Here is a 25,660-nt window from a genome sequence, read left to right on the forward strand (position 1 = left end):
AGTTTCCTACACCGGACATCCCGCAAGGCACTTAGTCTAAGGTCACTTCACTTCCCTTCTCTAACCTGTGCCACGGCTTCCTATCTATCCCTCTTGGGGCAAAACTTAAAGGGCCCAGCAGAACCCTCAGGGTCACCCCTGCCCCTTGGGGAGCTCTAGCCACACTCTGGCCTCCTTTAGTTTCCTCCCGACACTGGCCTCTTCTGGAAGGCTCCTCGACCCTTCACTCGGTCATGTCTGCTTGGCTTTCAGAGTTCAGCTCAAACAGGCTGAACTACTACTACATGACTAGTAGCTCAATGAATGCTTTTTGAATGAACGTGTGGGCAAACCTGCTCAACCTGCTCTGTCTCCTTTATAGTTATTATACTGCTGAGTCAATCCTCAAAGCACTATTACCTCTTTCCACAGTTAGTATACTCTACTGTTGGCTAAATTTTTTATTCCATTATTTTTAAAATTATGGTAAAATTTACATAACACAAAATGTAACGTCTTAACCATTTTTAAGTATACTCTTCAGTGGGGTTGAGTACATTCACACTGTTGTGCAACCATTACCACCATCTACCTCCAGGACTTCTCATCATCTCATACTGAAAAAACCCTGCACCCCTCAAACAGTAACTCCCCATTCCTCTCTCCCTCTAGCCCCTGGTACCCATTGTTCTACTTTCTGTCGTCTAGTTTTTTAATCTCTTGATTTGTTTAGTTAATCACTTGTGGTTTATTTGGGGTTTTTTTTTTGCTGTTTTATTTAAACAATTGCTGCTAAATTTTATTATTTACTAAGCACCAGGCTCTGTTGTAAGAACTACGTATATATTAACTAATTTAATCTTCACAATCATCCTATGGGGTAGATAGGTTTATTACCCCCATTTTAAAGATGATGAAATGGGGCTTCCCTGGTGGCGCAGTGGTTGAGAGTCCGCCTGCCGATGCAGGGGACACGGGTTCGTGCCCCGGTCCGGGAAGATCCCACGTGCCGCGGAGCGGCTGGGCCCGTGAGCCACGGCCGCTGAGCCTGCGCGTCTGGAGTCTGTGCTCCGCAACGGGAGAGGCCACAACAGTGAGAGGCCCTCTTACCACAAAAAAAAAAAAAAAAAAAAATTAAAAAAAAAAAAAAGATGATGAAATGAGCACAAGAGTTTATTTAACTTGTAAAAGGTCACATAGCTGGTAAGTAGTGAGGTCGAGAGTCAAGGACAGGCAGTCTCCCTTCAAAGCCTATTCTTTCTACCAATATTAAGCTGCTTTTCAGATAGTTACTAGAAACAAATTTTAGTATTGATGTCGAGAGAGTCTCTAAATAATTTTTTTCCCAGATGGCAATACCTTACCAGCAAAAAATTTTTTACCTTATCAATACTTTATAATAACTACTTTATAATATATTCTAGTAGTATCTCATATTGCTATTCTGATATTCTTAAAAATTTACTTGTATATTAAACAGCCAGTGAAATGAAGCTGCTCACTAACAGCTGGTTTACATTGTTAAACAGAATAAAAAAACAGCCTAGATTACAGAAGAAATTTTATCTAGCTACTCAAACTAGATACTTCGGGCTAGTTAGTGAAAAAAGCTTCATTAGCTTCTTCAATAACTAACCTCTCAAAGTCGTAAGGCACCTTTATGAGAACAGCAGAAAAGAGTTTTGCCTAATGGGACTAAGAATGGACAAGTCTTTAACACCATTCTTAAAAACTAGATCCTGCAAAAATAAAACCTTTGAAACTGATCATACCTTAACATGCACCATTATAAATAAAGCTTATCAAACCTGCAAATTTTGAAGTGGAGTAACGGGTACTTGCTGCTGTTGTTGCTGGAAATAGGGAAGGTGGCTATATGGTGTTGACAACTGACAAGCAGGTAGAAAGTCGTTCTTTACAACTGGAGTCCTGAAACTGGGAAAGGTATTTTTCAAAATTTAAAACATTAAAGCTTTGAAAACAAGATTCTGACTCAGATTTTGTATGGTGGATATACATTTAAATGTGTTACATCAAACAGAATCCAAATGAGTTTTCCTAGTACATCTGAATTATTTATCCTTGAGACATCATCACCAGAAATTTCATTTTGGGGGAGTTCTTTCTGAAAGTAATTTTTTGTCCCCAGACAAGAAATCCTTATTAAAATAAATAAGATGTCATTTAAAATATAGAGTTGGGGTTATTTTATAAAATTTAGCCAAGGCAAATCTCAGCCTATGGCTGATCACAGATGTTATGAGTGCTTCTTAACAATAACGTTCTACACAGCCTCCTGGAAGTATGTGAAAGCCAATTACATCAGAGGAGTTTGGCCTTTGAGCATAAAGCAGCTCAGCTCACGTTCGTGCTTTGCTTGTCTTGTCCACTGTTGTATGCTCAACACCAAGAATGGTGCTTGGCACAAAGGAATTCTACAAGTATTTGTTGACAGTAAATAGTTTCGCAAGAAATAACTATATACCTTGTTTAGTTAGCTGTCATTCTTTAAAATATTCTAAGTATAATAAAATTAGGTAATATATAGCAAAATTGTATTAAGTAGGAAAGAGACTAGGTTATAAAACCCCAAGGCCAGTTCTAATTAAGATCAAAGATTACATTATGAAAATGAAAAGCAAAAGGCATCATGGATTTCCGTTATCCTCTAAGACATTAAAAATATAGCCCCTAGTTATAGGATATGCCACATCCCTTTCTTTCTTTTCTTAGAAATGCCATTGATTTGCTTTTCAATATCCCTTGTGTTTCCTGTCAATCAACACCGACCAACTTCTTCACTCATCCCTCACTGCCCGCCGCTCCAGTCTTGAACACCACCAGAACTATATGAACTGCACCACCAGCAGAGACCAGCACGCTCCAGTTAACACCTCCTTTGCCGTGTAATGTATCCACACTTTACCCTCTCTAAGAATGCTAACCTTTAAAATCTCTCTCTCAATTACAGAGAGTTATCCGTGTGGCAATGCATGATTATCAAGAAGTTTTGCATACTTAGAGTATTTAAAGGTACTGCCTATAGGTAAGTATAAAAAGTATAGAGTATATATAGTAGGTACAGATTACAATATGACAGAAACTTTCATTACAAACCTTAAAAATATATCGTAGCCACCTTCCCCTCCCCTTTTACAGATAAAAAAACTGATGCTGAGAAAAATAATATGAATTTGGAAAGTCTTTAAAGTAAAAGAGCGGGATCCACCTCCAGATCTGTTTGGCCCCGAAGCCCATAGTATTTCTATTGTACCAAGCAAAGAAAAGTAATTACCAGCTCATATAATCATCCAAGACACTGTTGCTGGGTGTCTTACAAATAGATTTTGGGTCAATCCATTTAGGTGTTGATATCGGTGGCGACTGCTTTGAAACTGAAAGGGCAGGCTGCTCAAAACTGGTTTGTTTCTGCTAGACCAAAATAAAAAACATCACGATTTCAGGTTTTTAAATTAGTCACCTGTTCAACAGTTTCACAAACGTAACTTCTAGAAGAAAATTAACATATGAAATACAAAAGCATGCTAAAATAGGTAGACATATGTGTTCCAGACTTTCACTAACTTTTTAGTACAGCTCTTTTACTCTAAATTTTGAAGCCTGTTGCATTTTCCTCAAAGGGACTACAAGTAGAGGGAAGGTACACAGCATTGTTTAACAAAACAGGATCTAATATCCTCTCCCATTAGGGCTACTATCACTAGCATTGAACTTTTATAATCTAAGTAAGTACTCTGTGCTTCAGAAAACTAGTCTTTCTTTAATCAGTAAAATCATTCCCTACTTTTATGTTTGGAGGGAAAATGACCAAATACTAATTATTTAGCAAAATTTGAAATGGCAAATACCTATCTAGTGTTCTTCTTTCTCCCTTGTAAAAGACATAGAGCTTGTAGAATTTATCTCATACAAATCCCAAAGCAATAATGAACATCCTCTACAGTAGAGATTGGCTGAATCTGGCCTGCTGCTTGTTTTTGTAAATAAACTTTTATTGGAACACAGCAATGTCTATTTGCCTACATCTTGTCTGTGGCTGTTTTCATGAGATAATGACAGAGTTCAAGAGTTGCAGCAGTGACCATCTGGCCTGCAAAGCTTACTAGGCTTTTGCAGAAAAAGCTTGCCAACTCCTGCAAACCACATTTTGCTTGAACGCTATTAGTGAGTGCTCACTACCTCTACTTCAGTTTGGGGGCAGCTTTAGCTGTTAGCAAGTATTCACAGATATTTAGGTTAAATCAGCTTCTATATTATAATTTCAACCCACTGGGTCCACATTATGCTCTGGAGATCCACAGTGGATAAATCTATACTATTTTCTGCATTTCAATCCTTTGAGTTTTTGAAGATAGCTAGCATGGCCACTGTATCTCTTTTCCTGGGTAAATTTTCCCCTTCCTTTAAGACTTCCTCATATATATATCTGGATTAGTGGTAAGGATGGTATTAAGAATCTTTGATAGTAAGATTATTAAGCAAGGTAAGTGGAATGGTTGTACTCATAGACCGGGATGTTTGCATTTGAGATTTTGGAGATCAGAATTGAGAATATAGGAATGGGTAGCTAAGGTGACATTAAGAAAATGGGCATGAGGGAGGAAGAAGTTATGAATCTGGAGGCCAGGTGTAGGACTAGCGATACATAGGGGTGAGAAGCTAACAAAACGTGATGATAGATGTTGGGTTGAAGCTGAAAGAAGTGATCCAGAGCCTAATGTTTTCAAAGAATGATGGGGAGTCACTAGGATGTTCAGAGATGATGGCAACGAGCAAGACAGGAGAGCATATCCAGAAGGCAGCCGCCTCAAAAGGACAGGGTTTTGGCAAGAGAAGAAATGCTCTGGACATAGCTTCGGGGAGCTTGTAGGTAAGTGAGATGGGAGACAAAAACAGCCTCCACTTGAGGGTTGCTGCAGAAGTAGCAACCTCAAGAAACTGCCTAGTTTTTTCTTCTTTACCTAAGTGTACTATTCAGTGGTTTTTAATATATTCACAAGAGTAGGCAATCATCACCACTATTTAATTACAGAACGTTTCATCATCCTAAGAAGCAGCTCTGTATTAGCAGTCACTCTCATTCCCCACTCCTCCTGGGCTCTGGCAACCACTAATTTACTTTCTGTCCCTATGGATTTGCCTATTCTAGACATTTCTTATAAAAGGGATCACAAAATATATGGCCTTTTGTGACAGGCTTCCATCATTTAGCATGTTTTCAAGGTTCATCCATGCTATAGCATTTATCAGTACTTCATTACTTTTATTATTGAATAAAAAACTGAAATAATAAAATCAGAGTAACACATTTGCTTATTGACTCACCAGGTGATAGATATTTGGGTTATTTCTACTTTTTTACAATTACGAATAATGCTGCCATGAACATTCATGTACAAGTTTTTGTGTGGATATATATTTTCAATTCCCTTGAGTATATACCTAGCAGTAGAATTGCTGGATCATATGGTAACTGTATGTAACCTTTTGAGGAACTACCATACTTTTTTTTTTAAATTCAGGACATTCTAATTTCAAATTAAGCACAATTAGTAATTATGATAGGTGCTTTACTTTTTAATATCTTCCCCCCAAAATTCTTAGGAATTAAATATGTTATAATGAGCACTATAATTGATACGATCATAAAAAAATGCATGAATAAACATAAAATAACTAAGCGTACAAAGCAATTTTTATGAATAGCGAAACAATGCAAGTTGGTGGTTGATGAAGCAGCATATAGATACAAACCTGGAGGGCAACTAGCAGGCACAGGAAAACTAGACCTCACGTGCAACCAGGAGTAAAAGGCAGAAAATTACTAGTAGGAAATCTCTTTTAAGAAGGCACATTTAGATTTTTTTCTTAAGTGTAAATTTTCTCAACTAGCACCTCATAATAACTCTGGTAAGGTGATCACCATTTATTTAGGTCTCAGAATGGTCCTCTTCTGCCTTGACCCAAGAAGAAGCAGTGGAGGTAAGTTATACTGCTATGCCATACCATTTCAAGTGACTGCACCCTTCTACATTCTCACCAGCAGTGTATGAGGGTTCATTTATCCACATCTTCATCAACACTTATTACTGTCTCTTTTTAATTATAGCCACCTTGGTGTATATGAAATGGTGTCTCATTGCAGTTTTGATTTGCATTTCCCTAATGACAGATAAATAGTTTTAAGTCCCTTTACCATTCTACCGGTTTACAAGTTTTAAAAAGAAAAAAAGAGGAAATGCTGTTTGTCCAAGGTTCAACCTGTCAGGATTCTTCTCATCTAACATTTGTTACCTACTCCACTACTTAGATCAACAGTTCTCAAAGAGTGATCTAGAAATAGCAGAAAGAGAGGGGTTCCCAAGATCTTTGCCTGGAGTCTGAGAGGTTAAAACTATTTTCATAATCATACTAGGACATTATTTGCCTTTTTCACTTTCATTCTTTCATGAATGTAAACTAGAGTTTTCCCAAGGCTAGAAGGCATGTGATAGTGAAATAGATTGAATGCAAAAGTAGATACAAGAAATCCAGTCTTCTGTTAAGCCAACCATTATAGAAATTGTAAAAATTGTAAAACAATATCACTCTCTTCACTGTAATTATTTTGTTTTGAAAAAGACTTATTTTTCAGAAGGAACATAGCTCAACATAATAAATCCATGTATGACAAGCCCACAGCGGACATCATACTCAACGGTGAAAGCTTTCCTCTAAAATCAGGAACAAGACAAGGATGCCCACTCTTCACACTGTTACTTAACATGGTATTGGAAGTCCTAGCCACAGGAATTAGACAAGAAACAGAAATAAAAGGTATCCAAATTGAAAAGGAAGAGGTAAAACTGTTACTATTTGCAGACATGACATTATATACAGAAAGCCCTAAAGACTCCACCAAAAACACCTGTTAGAAACAATCCCATTAAAAACAATAAAATACCTAGGAACAAATTTAACCAACTAAGTGAAACACTTGTATACTGAAAACTATAAGACACCAATGAAAGAAAATGAAGACACAAATAAATGGAAAGATATTCTGTGTTCATGGATTGGAAGAATATTGTTAAAATGACCATAACTACCCAAAGCAATCTACAGATTCAATGCAATCCCTATCAAAATTCCAATAGCATTTCTCACAGAAATAGAACAACCCTAAAATTCATATGGAACCACAAAAGATCATGAATAGACAAAGCAGCCTTGAGAAAGAAGAACAAAGCTGGAGGCATCATGCTCTCTGATTTCAAACCACATCACAAAGCTATAGTATTCAAGACAGTATGACACTGTCATAAAAACAGACACACAGATCAATGGTGTTGGGAAAACTGGACAGCCACATGCAAAAGAATGAAACTGGACTACTTTCTCATACCATACACAAAAATTAACTCAAAATGAGTTAAAGACCTGAATATAAGACCTTAAAATATAAAAATTCCAAAAGAAAACATAGGTGGTAAGCTCCTTAACACAGGTCTTGGCAATGAATTTTTAGATCTGACACCTAAAGTAAAGACAAAAGCAAAAATAAACAAGTAGGACTACATCAAACTAAAAAGCTTCTGCACAGCAAAGGAAACCATCAACAGAATGAAAAGACAATCCATGGAATGGGAAAAAATATTTGCAAACCACATATCCAATAAGAGGTTAATATCCAAAATACACAAGGAGGGGCTTGCCTGGTAGCACAGTGGTTAAGAATCCACCTGCCAATGCAGGGCACATGGGTTCGACCCCTGGCCCAGGAAGATCCCACATGCCATGGAACAACTAAGCCCATGCGTCACAACTACTGAGCCACACTCTAGAGCCTGTGTGCTACAACTACTGAGGCCCATGCGCCTAGAGCCCATGCTCCGCGACAAGAGAAGCCACCGCAATAAGAAGCCCACACACAGCAACAAAGAGTAGCCCCTGCTCGCTGCAAACTAGAGAAGAGCCTGTGCACAGCAACAAAGACCCAACACAGCCAAAAAAAAGAAAACCACAGGGAACTCATTACAACTCAATACCAAAAATCAAATAACCAACTTATAAATGGACAGTGGAGGTGATTAGATATTTTTCCATAGAAGACATACAGATAAATAGCCAACAGATATATGAAAAGATGCTCAACATCACTAATCATTAGGGAAATGCAAATCAAAATCACAATGAGATATCACCTCACACCTGTCAGAGTGCCTATTATCAAAAAGAGAAGAAATAAGAAGTGTTGACAAGGATGCGGAGAAAATGGAAGTCTTGTGCAGTGTTGGTGAAAATGTAAATAGAACTACCATATGACCTAGCAATTCTACTTCTGGGTATTTATCCAAAGAAAAGGAAAACACTAACTTGGAAAGATATCTGTACCCTCACGTTCATAGCATCATTATTTACAATAGCCAAGAAATGGAAACAACCTAAATATCCATTGATGGCCGAATGGATAAAGAAAATGCAATACATAAATACAACGGAATATTATTCAGCCATAAAAAGGTATGAAATCTTGCCATTTGTGACAACACCAATGGACCCTGAGGGCATTATACTAAGTGAAATAGCTAGAGAAAAACGAATACTGCATAGTATCACTTACATGTAAAATCTTACATGGGGAAAAAAACCCCAACAACAACAAAACACCAAGCTCACAGATAGTTTGGTGCTTGCTGGGGGTGGGGATGGGTGGGTGGGAGCGGGGCTGGGTGAAGAGGATCAAAAGGTACAAACTTCTAGTTACAAGATAAATAAATCATGGGGATGTAATGAAAAACGTGGTGACAATAGTTAATAATACTGAATGGCATATTTGAAAGTTGCTAAGTGAGTAGACCTTAAAAATTCTCATCACAAGAAAAAAATCTGTAGCTATGTATGGTAAAGAATATTAACTAGACTTATTGTGGTGATCATTTTGCAATAGAGTTGATCTTTGAACAACTGGGAGATTAGGGGCACCAACCTCCCATGAAGTCAAAAATCCACATATAAGTTTACAGTTGGCGCTATGTATCCACAGTTCCACATTCTCGGAATCAACCAACCAAATATCATGTAGTACTATAGTACATATTTATTGAAAAAAACCCATGCATAAGTGGACCCACACAGTTCTAACCCATGTTGTACAAGGGTCAACTGTATATACAAATATACAAATATCGAATCATTATGTTGTACACCTAAAACTAATATAATGTTGTATATCAATTATATCTCAATAAAACAAAATACTTATTTTTAAGTGTATCTACATTCACATGTAAAAAATTTATTCTCGTTATTTTTAATAAATTAGTAAATATTTAAAAAATGTATTGGCTTTACTTTCTAATATAGCAAATACAGATAAACATAGCCTACGTAAACCAAAGTTCTTTTTTTCCCCATTTTTGGCCACGTCGTGCAGCTTGTGGGATCTTAGTTCCCCGACCAGGGATTGAACCTGGGCCCTTGGCAGTGAAAGTACGGACTCCTCACAACTGGACTGCCAGGGAATTCCCCCAAAGCTCTTTAGGAACCTCGATAATTAAGAGTATAAAAGAAGGCACCAAGACCAAAATATTTGAGAACTGCTGAGTTAGAATACAACCGAAAAGTAATAATGACAAGAGTATGGCCATGGACTACATACAGGTATGGCTCTCTACCAGATCCTTGCTTCTGAAATGGAGCCCAGCCAGTGGGAATGATCATTCAACCTATTATGAATTCACATTATCTAGTCTATATTTTTCTATTTTATCCATGAGGACGACAATAGGAAATTGTCAAATGCTTGGTACAGCATTGCACTGGTTCAGCCATCTGCATACTGTTTTCTGTAAAAGGTAAGATAGTAAACATTTTCAGCTTTGCAGGCCAGGTGGTCTCTGCTGCAGTTACTCAGCTCTGCTGTTACAGTTCAAAAGCAAGCACAGACAGTAAGTAAATAAACGGGTATGGCTGTGTTTCAATAAAATGTTGTTTACAGACAGGCTGGGAACTAGATTTGGCTCCTAGGCTGTAGTTTGCTGACCCCTGCCCCAGTCTACCAGCATCCAAAAATACTATTGAAAACAGAAAAGAATTCAGCTTGACATATATTCTTACTAAACTAAACCTTTATTACTGATCATTGTTTTGTGAATTAAAAGCAAAAAAACAAAAAACCATACACTTGAGCAAACTGCTCCACTAAATATGGTACACAAGAATTTAATAAAAGAAGAAAACATTTAACATGATCATCACATTATGAACAATAGCAATGCTACACTTGAAAAGGAAAGTTACCTCTGTATCAACTTTTGAGATTACCTCTGAAATTTGCCACTGATTTGAAGATGCAGCAGGATTCTGGTTTACACATTCTGACTTTCTCTTAGATGGCCATTGTTTCTGGTTACTTTCTGGAACCTTTGGTTCTTGATGTTCTTTAGTTTCTGAAATTGTATTTGTTGCTATTGTCATTAAAAGGCAAGAATATTTGATAATAACAAAATAAACCTAAATGATAGAACATGTTAAAAAACTGCATTAGCATTTTGCTCTTAAAAAACAAAGAAACTAAAAACTTTAAGCCAGCTGCTGACAATTTGCTTTTAGCAAGTTAATTTTTCAAAGCTGCAACAGCCATCTTCCTAGGTTGTTACCTAGAGCTTTACCAAAGACCATTCTGAATTTAAATGCTTCTGGTCTTTATCAGAAAGCAAGGAAATAAATAAGTAAAAATTTAAAAACATGTATGTCTTACTAATAAAGAGAAGCTAGTTCACCACTTTTCACAGACCTCTAGCTTTTTAACAAAATTTTTACCTTAAACTAGCCTGTAATTTACTTTCTTAAGCGTCTGGACAAAAGAGCCTCAACAATAACATTGACTATTTTACGAATGTCAATATTCTGTCCTTATCATAACAGATGCAAAAATTCTAAACAAAATATTTGCAACTGATATACAAAATATATAATAAATTATGACCAAGTTGTGTTTATTCCTAAATGCAAAGTTGCTTAACACTTGAAAGTTAATTCAATTTGCCATAATAATAGAGGAGAATAGTCTGTGGTCAACTCCAAAAATGCGGAAAAGGCATTTCATAAAATTCAATACCCAGTCACAAAAAAACTTTTAGTCTAGGTATAAAGCAAAACTCACTCTGTTTTGATATTTGATAAAGAATAGCTGTAAGACTCTAAGGCAATTATCATGTGAGGGTAAAATAATGAAAGTGGCTCTCTAAAATAAGGAGTGAACAAAAATGCCACCTATCATTCCTTCTATTCACCATTATGCTAGAGGTTATAAGTGCAATACAGCAAAGAAAAGAAAGTTAAAGGACTGGAAGGCAAAAAATGTTATATTATTTTCAAACAACATGAAAGAATTTATAGGAAAATATTAGAATTATTCAGTGACTTTAGCAATGTCACTGTAAATATGATAAATAGCTAAAAAATCAGTTGTATTTTTACATATCAGCAACAAAGTAGAGGATAAGTATTTTTTTAAAAAGATCCCATTCATTATCATATCAAAAAAAAATCAGATCTCTAAGTACATCTCTAGCAAAAGATAAGCAAAATCTCTACACAGAAAAGTATTTCTTCAATAATCTTTTAAAGATTACTTAAATGAATGAAGGGATATGCCAGGTTAGTGGACTAGAAAATTCATCTGTTAAGATGTCAACCTGTCCCACTAGATCTCAATCAAAATCCCATTAAAAAAAAAAAAAAATGGGGCTTCCCTGGTGGTGCAGTGGTTGAGAGTCCTTCTGCCAATGCAGGGGACGCGGGTTCGTGCCCCGGTCCGGGAAGATCCCACGTGCCGCGGAGCGGCTGGGCCCGTGAGCCACGGCCGCTGAGCCTGCGCGTCCGGAGCCTGTGCTCCGCAATGGGAGAGGCCACAACAGTGAGAGGCCCGCGTACCGGAAAAAAAAAAAAAAAGGAAATCTGACAGATTCTAATATTTATATGGAAATCCAAAAGGCTTAGAATAACTAAAATAGCTTTGACAAAGAACAAAGGTGGAATTTACACTGACAGATATGAAGACTTAACTGCAGTAATTATGTCAGTATTAGCACAAAGACACAAAGGACTATGGAACAGAGAAGAATTCAAGACCAGACATCAAACACAGACTCATCTAATTTATAACAAATCACTGAGGGGAAAAAGGTCTTTTCAATAAATGCTGCTGGATCTACTGGATATCCACATGGGGAGAAAAAAATGAATCCAGACACTTGATCTTAGCTATACACAAATATTAAATTCAAGTAGAATATAACTCTAAATGTGAAACGTAAAATGATGTCTTCTGCAATATATGGAAAGGGCTTCTTCCCTGGTGGCTCAGTGGTTAGGAATCCGCCTGCTCAACGCAGGGGACATGGGTTCGAGCCCTGCTCCGGGAAGATCACACATGCCACGGAGCAACTAAGCCCGTGTGCCTCAACTACTGAGCCTGTGCTCTAGAGCCCACGAGCCACAACTATGGAGCCTGTGCGCCACAATACTAAAGCCCGCACGCCTAGAGCCCAAACTCTGCAACAAGAGAAGCCACCGCAATGAGAAGCCCGCGCACTGCAACGGAGAGCAGCCCCCACTCGCCGCAACTAGAGAAAGCCCGCCCGCAGCAACGAAGACGCAACGCAGCCAAAAATAAATAAATAAATTTATAAAAAAATAAATTAAATAAAATATATGAAAATATCTTTATGATCTTGGAGGGGGAAAAGATTTGTTTAAAGTCACAGAATACACTCACCACAAAGGAAAAGACTGATAAATTAAAATGCATGATAATTAACAATTTCATCAAGTCTTCACCACATAATAGAAGTTACTTGTAAAATATATACCCAACAAAGGAGCTGTATCTAGATCATATTAATGTCTCCTAACATCAATGCGAGAAAGAAAGGAAACCCAATGGAAAAACTGGGGAGGCTTGAACAATTACTTCACAAGAGGATATCCATATGGCCGATAAACACAAAAAGGCCTTCAGCATCGTTAGACATCAGGGAAATGCAAATTAAAACCACAGCGAGATATCACTTAGCAGAATCAGAATGTTTAACATTAAAAACCAACAATAAAAACTATTGGGAAGAATGTGGAGCAAGAGTAACATAAGTGCTGGTGAAACACAACACTTTGGAAAACCGTCCAGCACTATCGACGAGACGAATATATACAACATCCTGTGACCCCACAGCCCCACTCGGAATACACTTGACGGAAATGTGTGTGAAAGAAATGAAAGCATTAAATTAGGTGCCAGGTCAGTACTATAAACAAGAATTTTTGGTTAAGATGATTTTTCAATCATATCCGTTTGTAATAGGTGCCATGAAAATACAGAATATGAGTTTCCCCCAATTACTAGCAAGAGGAATCTATAGTTGGCCCTCCATACCCGCAGCTTCCACAGGGCTGACTACACCACATCAATTTACAGAAGGGACTTGAGCAACCGCGGATTTGGGCAGCCGAGGGGGATCCTGGAAACAATGCCCTGCTGATCCGAAGGGACACTGATGTTCCCAATCAAAATAATGGCCGCCCAGTTTGCAGGGATGGAGGGCTTTCCTGTGACACGGGACTTTCCGGGCTAAAACCAGAAAAGTCCCAGTGTTCCTCTTCAGTCCAATCAAAAGAAAACATTACACCCAATCTGGCAAACTTTGTTTGGACAATGGTCATCCAATTCATGATCCCATTCAAAAACCTCTGATGGTGCTCTGACATCTAAACAAATAAAAAATTTAAGCCTGACATTCTAAGTCTAACTAGTCTTATCTCCCACTTCTATACTACCTGTGTTACAGTTTTCAGCATAATTGACCATCTTTGTTCCTAGAATATTTTATTCTTTTGCTTATGTTATTCCCTCCATCTGAAATACTCTATCACTGCCATTTCTTCCTATTTAAATGCTAACAATGCTTCACGTTTCTTCTCCTCCACAAACTATTTCCTTATTTCCCCTAAACCAAATTAGTTCCTCAGATTTCTCCTTGCACTGAATCCTCATAGCATTTTATTGATGTGGTTCTCATGATACTCTATATTCTACCCAGCATTATATTTATCAGCAGATGTCCCAAACTGCTGGGCAATCTCCTTGGGGCCCTGTCTCATTCATGTATATATCCTTAGAACATGCACCATAGTACTCATATATTGGAAAAGCAAATGTTTGACAAAAGAGGAAAGGGAGAATTATCATAGAAAGACAGCCTCTGCGTCCTTTCCAGAAAGTATTTATCAGGCCAACTGAGAACAATAACTCCGTGCCACGGTATTTTCCCTCCAACCTTCCTTTAATGCACCTTTTAGGCAAATAAACTTTCTTTGCTATAGAATTGAATACTTTTCATACAAGCTATAAAATTTAACTGAAATACAAGATAAAGGGACACAGTCACAGTCTTACACGGCAATTGTTAGGTGGCCGGTCAACTTTCACAAGTACAAAGTGATTCTCTTAATTAAAGAAGTAGTCTGTTTTGTCACTCTTACCTTCTAATTTTGTTAGAAGGCTTGATTCACTTTTATTCTTCAGGGTTACTGAATCAGTAATAAGTTCAGAACTCTTCTCATCTGACATCTGAGGTTCCTTGGAACGAATATCTTTAACAGACTACATAAAAAGAATGAGATTTGATTTGATTTGACATACAGTCTCATCAACGGAAGTAGTACTAATCTGTCTTAGTGTTCAGTATACTAAAGTCTCGCCTATATGAAAAGACTGCTAGGAAGATTACCTATTACACTTGCACGTGGACTCACAAACTGCCAGGAAGATAACTTCTTGAATTACTGAGTAGAGCAACGGGAATGGCCACAACCATAAAACTGGCCAATTTACTTTCAATAGACATATTAATCAAATGGTAAAATTTAGTCACTTAAAAAGAGAGGTTGGAAAATTTGAATCTAACATAAAACACACTTCATTATTTTGTTACTGTGATCATATTTTATCACCAAAAATAACAGCACTGGTCAAAATTAAGATTTGCATAAGTCTAAGACAGTATTATTCTAAATCCAGAAAATAAACTTTTGACACAACTATGCACTATTCTCTAAGATAGCTGTAAACTAGTTAAACTCATTATTTAAAAGCAAAGACCATGAAAGAGAGAGACAAATTACAAGGAATCGAAAATCAAAAAGACCTACATTGTGATGCCAGGGGTTTAACTCAACTATAGTAACAATAGTATAACCCCTAAAAATCAGTGCACCAGGGATTAAGGCTGTTTCCTGTCTTTGAAGTTCACACATCTGCCATATCAGGATGCCAGGATTATCTAAGCCCTCACCTCTGCCCCATCACGAAGCCACTCCCTCATTTTTGTCTAAGATGCCCTGCCAGGTCATACGATTAAACACACCAAGAAACAAAAGCTGGGGGGCATGGCTCGCCCCGCTATTCCCAAATCCAGGCCAACTAACCTGCTAAAACACTATATAATAATTGCTAATTCAGAGTTACCCCAGAAGATCGCTGATCATTGCCCTACCACCTCAACTGAGGAGAAACACTTTAGGACTTATGTGCCACTTCCGTCAGTGCTCCGGCATATCTTGGGGCTTCAGGAGCACTGCTGGAGATACATAAATCATGGACTCCTTTCCCGGAAAAAGCTCCATGGACCCTGGGTCAGGAACCCTTGCTTCATGGAAAGATTTAAAAATGGACATACCGTTAAATGTCTCAAGTCACTGGAATCATTTCCACTTGATCTAGATCCAGAAATGACTGTATCTCGGCATTCTGATCCAGAGATCTGTCTGTTACCCATGAAACAAAACAATTGTAATATTTAACCTGAAATCAATCATTTCAACGAATTAGTTTTTCAATTTTAAAGTTGACTTTTTAACAATATGTACACCTTTTAATTGGAAAAATCACTTGGAAAGATTTTTTTAAATAAATGTATGTATGTATGTATGTATGTATTTTTGGCTGTGTTGGGTCTTCGTTGCTGCGTGCAGACTTTCTCTAGTTGCGGTGAGCGGGGGCTACCCTTCACTGTGGTGCGTGGGCTTCTCATTGCGGTGGCTTCTCTTTGTTGCAGAGCATGGGCTCTAGGCATGCAGTCTTCAGTAGTTGTGGCACACGGGCTCAGTAGCTGTGGCACACGGGCTTAGTTGCTCCGCGGCATGTGGGATCTTCCCGGACCAGGGCTCAAACCCGTGTCCCCTGCACTGGCGGGAGGATTCTTAACCACTGCGCCATCAGGGAAGTCCCCTGGAAAGATATTTTTAAAAATAACAAGATTCCAGTATAAACGTGACTAAAGTGCTGGGCAGTGATAAAAGTGAGAGAGATGAGTAGTAAGTAGGTGATTGCCTACCCTGTTATGTAATAAGTAACAGCTGGAGTCAAGGTATGACTGTGGGAAAGGACAAGGGAACAGCAGTATGTAGATCAAACTACACTTCAGGTTGCAAATAGCTTAAGGATAAGAACTAGGGTGTAGGCCCTCCTATGGGAGACTGCCTAGCTCACAGTCTATCAAAACAAGCACCAAGAAAATGGCTGGCTTGTTTATTTTTTTGAGTGGGAGAAAATCTCCTAAGCTAGCACTTGAAATGGAGATGACAAGAAAATAGTCATAAGATTTTGGAGCTTAACCTTGACATCCAAAATGCTCTTTAATATCAATGTTCAGTCAAGCCCTAAGTATAATAAGAATTTAAGTATAGAAGACACCAGCTAAAAACAAACGGTTATATTTCTAAAGTTTACTTGCAAAATGATTTTCTAGCATCCAAGGAGCCTTTCCCATTAGAAATAATGTAATGAATAGTGGTTATAGTTAAAAATAGAGTAGAAAAATGAGGTCCCTTAGCTAAGCTGGAATACGAGATTCTCAGTTTTCAAGTTGAAGGAAGGAGAACACATTAGATGTAGTGAACAATACTTCATCTCTACCTACCCTGCCCCACTTCTTGAAGCCCTAGGCTCAGAAGCAAATGAGTGAGGACTTTCCTGGTGGGCCAGCGGTTAAGACTCCCTCCCAATGCAAGGGTTCAATCCCTGTTCAGGGAACTAAGATCCCACATACTGTAACTAAGCCTGCATGCCACAACTACTGAGCCCATGTGCTGCAACTAGGGAAGCCTGCATGCCGCAATGAAGACCCAGTGCAGCCAAAATAAATAAATTAAAAAAAAAAAAAAAAAAGAAGGGCTATGCTGACTGTAAAGTGAGGTGCACATGTAAAAAAAGGAGGAGCAAGTGAGTGAATTAATCATCTCTCCCACTGATAGCTGCCCCTTTCCTTGAACTAGCTGCAAAAGAAATTGTTCCCAGACCTCCCTTCACCCCTATAGAGACTTCCATACCCACTAAAAAGAGTCTTACCAGAGAGGCTACCATAAGGGAGAAATGTTCAAACATCAGGAGTTTTTACCCCAGGGCTGTTTGCATAGTCTTTTTAAGCTTCCTGTTGACTTAATCTTTTTTCCTCTGTGTTTCCTAATTCTTTAATAGTTCTTTTAATGAATATTTTAATGAGTGCAAAAGCAAAATAAAGTCATATCTCCCACTCATACTAAATAAAAATGTAATCATAATTACTTTCACATAGTAAAAGACTTTAAGATCATTCTGCCATCAATCTTCAAGTTTTGAAACCAAATTAAAAAATTAAAACTCAAACATACCTTTTAGTAAAAGGTGGTGCAACTGAAGCATCTGTCTTCTCATGGTAATCCGGGCTACTTAGAAGGTTAACTGGGACTCTTCCGAACGGGCATGACTAAAAATGTTTTGAAAGATTAAGTAACTAACTAGGAAATAAGTATAGACCTCACCACTACCATTTTAATCAGAGTTAAAAATAACTTACTCGTTTAGCTTTGTTTGTTTGTTTCAAAGGATTTCGATGGCCTATCTCTGCATCTTGAGGGGGTATGTTCTCCCTAAACAGAAAGAAAATACTCCTGATTTTTAAAAGAATAATATTGACACATGCATTTTCATCAACTGTTAAACACTATTATTGTAACATGAAAATATATATGCAGATGTATAAATAATATAAATGTAGGACGAGCATTTAAAAAATGGATTCAGTTTCCTTACCCATACAAAAACCTGGCTTTAGTCTGTGCTCTGGAATCACAACTGATGTTCCTATTCGGTAAATGTCCAAGTGTACTGGGGAACGGTTCTTGCACATTTGATACTGTAGATGCTGTAAACATTTGAAATGGTAATTAAATTTATAAGGACATAAGAAATACACAAAAAAGTAATCTCATAAATAAGAATGTTTTAAAAGTCAATTCATAGTAAATATTTGTCCCCAAATAAGATATGCAGACATGAAGATGTTATGAAGATAATTCTCTAACTATACTTCAAAACTATTCCATAATTATATAACTGTTTACTCAAGAGTAAAGACACATTCCTTATTTCTAATAGCAAAAAGTCATTCTCTCGCCTAGATCAAGTTTTTCTGTTTGTTTGTTTTTAACTGAAGTATAGTTGATTTACAATGCTGTAATAGTTTCTGGTGTACAGCAAAGTAATTTATATATATATATTCTTTTTCATATTCTTTTCCATTATTGTTTATTACAGGATATTGAATACAGTTCCCTGTACTATACAGTGGGACCTTATTGTTTTAGATCAAGCTGTTTTTAATGTGTTACCAATTAGAGTTTGATTAGGGAAAAAAAAATTCCAACAAGAAAGTAATGACTTTGTTACTTCTAAAAGTCTTACCTCCTTTACATCTAAAACTTAATCTTAGATTTTGATCATTCTAAATAAATGATATTTTTCTATAAAATATTATCCTGAATCCTTTTTGCAGGACAAAAGACCACAGAAAAGTATTAGCACACACTAACATATTTACCTGATAAACTCTTCTTTTCTTCCTCTGAAAGCAGCTGCTTTTTTTGAAGGTTTAAATTCCGAATGGCAATTTCCAGCATTTCTAGGGGTACTGCTCCACATTCCACAGCTTTATGAAGAAGTTGCTTACTTTTTTTGAAATTACCTAACAAAGTAAAAAATAATCATCATTTTAATGCAGCAACCTTTACTCCCCAGAGACGTATTCATCAGGACCTAGGAAAAAAAGTTAAAAGTCTTAGGCAAAAATGTTTACTCCAAGGCTCACGCACGTTATTCATAAAAAAATAAGCAATTTCTCACTTCTGATAACAAGTCATGTCAAACAGTTTACTTGTGTAAGATGTAACTGCTGTGATTATGTATTGGTTTATTGCCACGGTCCATTTTCACAAGTAAAAGAAATGTTAGCAAAGCAGTTACAAAATGGGGGCAGCAAAGGTCAACTCAAACAGAAACTTGAGAGAATTTAGTAAAAGGGAAAACTAAGCCTTAGATGTTGCAACAGTCTCAAGAGCATCAATCTGTTACAACACAGCATAATAATTATCATTTATAATAACATTTAGTCATTAAGGTTGACATCTTTTGCTAAAGGGAATTCCCATCAAAAGGATTCATGTGAAAAAATGTAACAATAAAGATTAATCTTTAGCTACCAGACTTAGCTACACCGCCCCCAAAATGCAAAATAACTGAGAAACTACCAAAATCACCTTTTGACTACAGATAAATTACCAAACAAATTTTCTTTCAACTGCAAACTTACCCAATACATTTAGTTTAGAATTTCATTTATAAATATTAAATGTATACGTCATGTATGTTATGAAATGTGTTAGCATTTTTGGGAGCCACTAGGCTATACTATGCACTTGGCACTTGGGTATAAAAATGGTTAAGAGTCAGCCTCTAGTTTCTCACAGTTTACAAATTTTAAGAACATAAACATATTTGATAGAGACTAAGACTACATTTATTCACAGTACTGAGATTTCATATATTGAGCATTTCAGGATAGCAAAAGAAGAAAGAAAGGCTTGGACAGGAACTAGTAATTAGGGAGCTTACTAAGGTCATAGACCCCTTTGAGAATCTGATAAAAACTATGGAATGTCCTCCACTCCTACAAAAAAAAACATACACACCAAAAGCACACAGGACTTTGGGGATTTTGCATTTTTCCTGAAAGCCTGTTCATCAACCTTGTTCAAAATAATCACAATTTGGACCTTGAGGTTGCTACTACATCCCAGTGGTACCAATGAGGTTTATTTCTTATTTACAGATAATATAATTTGAGATTTTCAAAATTTGTATTCTAAAGATATAAGTTTATAGCTGCTGTGGATAGGCCATAACACCTCAAAAATTTAAAAAAGTAGAATGAAGGAGAGATAGATGATCTTAAAGTCCTGGCCATACTCTAACGAGCAGTGAGTCAGCTCTCCTAGGCAGGAAAGGGATGAATTTTTTTTTTTTAAGTCACCTGATAGTGCACAGGATAGACCAGAGAAGATGATTCAGATAACTAGGACTCAGAAATCATCTGCATAAGTAGAAGTTCAGGATTTGAGTTTATACAGTGCTTTTCTCCAACCTCGGTCTTGGCGAACACTCTCTAAGGAGTTAGCCCTGCTTTGGACACGACTACAAGGATTCTGGCTGAGCCAAAAAGATAAAATGGTGATAATATGTGTATTACTGGTGGGAAATGGGATCAGGGTTGGAGCAGCAACAAGGCAAATGGAAAAACAGGAAAACGTGGCCAGAGGGCCAGCAGGATAGATCCAAAGGCCCCAGAAAATGAAAGGAGTAAAGGCTATTGGCCAGGCTAAAAGTGTCTGAGGAAGAGACTGCCCTTGTTCTATCTAAAATGTCCAGACTAGGGAGAACCAAGTGAGCAAGAAATAAAAGCTTCTACAGCAGTTTACTTGTTTTTAATTGAACTACCAATTAATGCTACAATTATATTCTGATATATATTTTGGTGCTATGACACCATCGCACAAGATAAACTTATCTAAGCTCTGGTTTAAATATCTTATATCCTCATCCCAGAAATACTCAGTAAAGAAGCCACTTTCCTTTAGATGTTTCCTGAATCTAATAGCACACACGTGATGTTCACGCTTATCTTCCTGGGTTACTCCTCACAAGTGGAAGGGCCAGTATGACAAATATTCTCCACATGTACACTTAGGTAGCATTCTTCCCCCATATTCTCACCTGACGTTTTGCCTCATACTTCTATTTCATACACATGATTTAATATTCGAACGTACGTTACGGTAGGAAGTTATCTCCTACTTAAAATTCGGACTTGACATTTTCAGATTACCTTGTGATAGTTCAAATTGTGCAAAAGATATATGCACGAAAGCAAATTTCTTGCAGTTTGCTCTGGCCATCTGAAAGTAGTCGCGTGCGTCATCTGGCTCTTGAATACTGAAATAAAGATTTCAGAGTCAAGCTTTAAGAAAAAAGACACATTTGCCTAAGTTTGACAACTCCTCATTCTATTTTCCAAAAGACACAGGATATTGTTCTTTTTTCTGTATGTAAAATTAAATAAGTTAATTTTTACAATCTTTTTAGGCAGAGTCTAGAGTATGTAACTTTGTGGAAATATGTACATAGTAAAGATAAAGAAGGTTTACATTACTCACTTGTTAATTATAAACAAAAGGATTGCGTCAAAAAATATTAAATTTCTTACAAGTAATTCTGACAACATATTTTCATTTTACCTTTTGGTGATGTAGTTATGTGTTATGTAATGTAGTTAGCTAAATGCAGTTAAAATGGTAATACTTACGCTTTTAATTCAGCAAATCTCACTTGAATTCTAGCAAAACTCTCGTTTTGGCCATATTTATCTGGAGGAAGTGCTTCAATTGCTTGATTGTAACGACCAATCAATTTATTTAAAAGGGCATCATTTAAAGGGACACTGTTTTTCTCTAGTTTGAGCAACAAGTTCAACCAGTCCTCTGGGTTGTTTGCCATCATCATAATTTGGTTAACAGTTCCCGAGTTATCTGAACAGGGGACAAAATATACCACAACAGAGCAAAGACATAAAACAAATGCCAAATTGCACTTTTCTTTCAAATTACAGTTAATCACTGATACTCTCAGTATGAACATACACAAACTCCCTAAAATACTTTTTTAAAACTTTAACAACTCACGTAAATATAAGCAAACTTATTTACTGTATATATATTTTTATGATGGTATACTGTACTACAAAAAGCTATATATTTTGAAGGAAAAAAAACCTTGGAAATAAATGTTTATGAGGAGCTTTACAAAACCATATGCAGTCTAAGAATATTGTATGCTGCAGCAGCATAATTCTACCTTAGCGTCCTAACGATGCAGAGAAAACCTGAGCCTCTCTCACCACCACCAGTACCAACTTTCTTGGAAAATTCTTCATGCTTATTCATTAAAAATTTAGAAACTTACTTCCCTAGTCCTAACATAACCTTTACAACCTTATTGATCCAACATTATATCCATATTCCTCAAACTTAGTTTTAAACTGATCAAACAAAACCAATTTACAAAAGATAAGAAACTAGTATGGTCATTTTCCTCTCCCTCCAATTTACCCACATTTCTCCAAAATTTTCATGTTGTTAATCTATTTTTAACCTTCTTTAGTGTTACTAGTTGTCCTGTTCAGGATATTTTAGTCATTATTAAATTTAGATTTCTCAGAGAAACTATCGTTCCTTCTATTAGTTTCAGTTACCTTCAACAAGGGTTAAATATTTACTTTTACAAACAAAATTACTGTTTCTGCTTTTTACTAAAAAAAAAAAACCAAAAACCAAAAAAACAGATTCATAACTTTGTTTTTACCCTTAAATTTAATCTGGTCTGATCTTAACTTCATTTTCAGTTTTACCTCCCATCGCCTTCCTAACAAGTTAGCCTTCAAGGTGTCTAAAAAAAGGTCTTTGAAGATGTATTTCTCATACCCCATTCTCCCTCTGTTAAAACCTTAAAGCATCCTGTCTTATTGTGTTAGTATTCATTCGATGTCAAACATATGTTACAATGCAGCATAGTAGATACTAAATTCTTCTCATCTAGAAACCATGGTTTTAATCTTCCTCAGTATCATGTCTTACACCCCAATTATCAATATATGTTAAGTATTCACAGTTTTGAGCAACTAAAGATTTTAAATAAGGACTTAACTACCTTGGCGTACAAGCTTTGTTACCACTGTTTAAATACACAAAGTGTGGTGATAGAATATCACCATATTAAGAATTTGCTTAACACCAAAATGATCAGTTTCTAAGTGGTTTCAAGTGAATATACCTGCCATCATGACTAGTTACAGGTTCTTCCATTTGCTTTCAATCCCTCATCCACTTAATGGTTAGTACAGATACAACAAACTTATCCAAAGGTCACCTTTCAAAAATCTCAACAATCTAAAATATAGTAAAGAATCAGCTTCTGAGCTAATACTTTTCATAAAACTAGGGCATTAAACTTTGGGCACTTTCACTCATTCATCATTCAATAAACATTTAAGTACCTACTACTTGCTAGGCACCATTCTTAGTTCTGCAGACACAACACAACAGATAAAAGCCACACCCTCAGACAGCTCACTTTCTAGTGGAGGAGAGAGACAATAAACACATGAGTAAATGAGATATAAAGTGATTAGTGCTATAGAGAAAAATAATACAGGGAAAGGAAACAGGGGACACACACCCAACCCCACAGGTTGCTATTTTAAATAGGTGGGTTAGGGAAGGCCTCGATGAGATGACATTTGAACAAAGACTTGAAGGAGGTAAGAGTGGGCAGGTAGCTGGGGAGCGGTGTTCCAGGCAGAGAGCAAGGACGAAGGCACTGGGATAGGAGCTGGTCCAGCACACAGGAGGCATAGCAAGGAAGCTGCTGTGAGCAAGGGAGAATAGGAAAGGCCAGGAGAGTAAGAGGAAGATTCTTCAAATCAAATACTGAGTGTTTAACCTTAAACCTGTACATCCTTTTATTGAGATTGGTGAGGTTTTCTCAGTTTGCAGCAAAAAAAGGAATGGAAAAAAAATGGCATACCTATTGATGGCAGGCATATCAGCAGAAATGAGAGCTGCCAATAATGGAAGAGTTACGAAAATTACCTCTGAGCACACTGTAATATGTGATGTTAAGTGTCCTTTCTTAAGAGAGTGGAAAATTGTGGGAATATTTCCACACAAAAGGGTTAAAACATAAAATGTTTGTGCTCTAACTGCTGAGCGTCAATTACTGAGAAAAGTACACCATGTGAACACCCAGTGGTTAACATTTCCTTCCTTTACCGCAGAGGTATTCAAAACAAGGGAACTCACCTGTAGTATCAGCAGAGGCTTTATTCAAGCTTAGCTCATCAGTAAGGTCTTCGTTTTTAAATTTATTTTTAATATCTCTCACTTTGTTCATTATGGAATCAATTGTCAATTCTCTGCCACTTAAATCCTCAGCCTCCATTTCTAAGGAAAAAAAAATCGAACTATTCAGAATTCCTATTTTTACGAGCATTAAAGAAAAAAATGTTGCAACTAGCCTTTTAGAACCCAGGAGACTAAAGCATTATAAATATGAATATCTCAACACAGATATTATCAAGGTAGTATTTATGAAGCTATGTGCACAAAAACAACAGCATGTCTTTGTAATCTACCCAGCAAGGATTCCAACACGTAAGTCCACCTCTTCTTTCCACCAGAACGTCAATGAAGCCATTGCACAACACAGAAGTTGCTGCCCCCTTTCAAACTTTCCATTTTTCTTCTCTGCCTTCCTTTCACTCTTTTTCCAGAATTATTTTCTCTGGGCCATCTGCAAATTCAGTCGTTTAAAAAATGTGATGGTATGTTTGCTTGGATTCTGGTAGTGACACATAGGCATAAAAAAACCCTTTTGGTAGTGAGAATAACCATTCATTTATTCATCTGCTTTATGTCAGTAAACCTGCACATTGCAAGTGCTTTCAAAGCATGATACATACAGCATCACTGCCCTTTATTGATAAATGGGGTATCAGCAGCTTGTTCTTGTGCATATCTGGCAGAAACATGATGTGCTACCTTAATCATTCTAATACCAAGAATCTACTGTATTAGTACAGTACTGAGCACTTGCTCATCTGCATGGTGTTGATGTTTAGTCCGCAAAGTGTCCGCAGTCTTTCTTCCTGTCAATCTCATCTTTGTGATTCTCAAACCCATCAATCCAGTAACCCAGGGCCACTGATATCAATGGCGCCCCAGACCTCGAGCGTAACAATGAAAAAGGGGGATAAAGCGGGCAGCTAGGTATCACCCCCTGAAGACAGGTTCCAAAGGTAACTGTCAGAATCACGGCCACCATCTTCTCTCCCTGTTCTAAAACACCAGACAAGAGAGGGAGTCTCCCCAGATGCCCTGCCAGGCCCTCTCTCCAGCCAAGTCCACATCTACCTCTCGTTTCCCGGGTTCTCAACAAAAACAAATCTCCGGCACTACCGGGAGGATTGGAGGGGCAGAGAGCCCGCCCCTCCCCCTGCAGCCCGTTGAGCCGCACCCTACGTCTTCTACCAGGCTGTGAGCCCTCCCCGCCTCGCCCCCACCGCTCACCGGCCCGCGCGGCGCGGCCAAAGAGCCCACACACCGGCCGCCGCCGTCCCTCAGTGCGCCGGCAAGGTCGGACTCTCCGCCGGAAAGCTGAGTTGAGAACAAAAGATGGAATCCCAGCCCCGCTCCG

The 25,660-nt window shown here is 37.4% G+C and overlaps 1 protein-coding gene across 4 annotated transcripts in view; it reads right to left on the minus strand.

Annotated features, from left to right (window-relative positions):
• The window catches only part of TTK (TTK protein kinase), a gene marked incomplete at both ends in the record, with an annotated part of 39,318 nt that extends 14,912 nt beyond the window's left edge, over positions 1 to 24,406 (minus strand). Inside the window, 12 exons of one of the 4 annotated variants that reach the window (XM_082855368.1) lie at positions 1,788 to 1,914; positions 3,275 to 3,408; positions 10,282 to 10,430; positions 14,524 to 14,644; positions 15,720 to 15,807; positions 17,692 to 17,786; positions 17,877 to 17,949; positions 18,113 to 18,224; positions 18,900 to 19,043; positions 21,240 to 21,346; positions 21,717 to 21,939; positions 24,268 to 24,406. In XM_082855368.1, the coding sequence (XP_082711494.1) occupies positions 1,788 to 1,914; positions 3,275 to 3,408; positions 10,282 to 10,430; positions 14,524 to 14,644; positions 15,720 to 15,807; positions 17,692 to 17,786; positions 17,877 to 17,949; positions 18,113 to 18,224; positions 18,900 to 19,043; positions 21,240 to 21,346; positions 21,717 to 21,939; positions 24,268 to 24,406 (1,512 nt within the window). Of the gene's footprint in view, positions 1 to 1,787; positions 1,915 to 3,274; positions 3,412 to 10,281; positions 10,449 to 14,523; positions 14,645 to 15,719; positions 15,808 to 17,691; positions 17,787 to 17,876; positions 17,950 to 18,112; positions 18,225 to 18,899; positions 19,044 to 21,239; positions 21,347 to 21,716; positions 21,940 to 24,267 lie in introns of all 4 variants that reach the window. The other 3 variants (XM_082855367.1, XM_082855369.1, XM_082855366.1) reach the window with 3 other exon arrangements.
• Positions 24,407 to 25,660: the final 1,254 nt, after the last annotated feature.

Source organism: Leucopleurus acutus (assembly GCF_964270905.1).
Source record: "Leucopleurus acutus genome assembly, chromosome: 15".
Taxonomy (NCBI): Eukaryota; Metazoa; Chordata; class Mammalia; order Artiodactyla; family Delphinidae; genus Leucopleurus; species Leucopleurus acutus.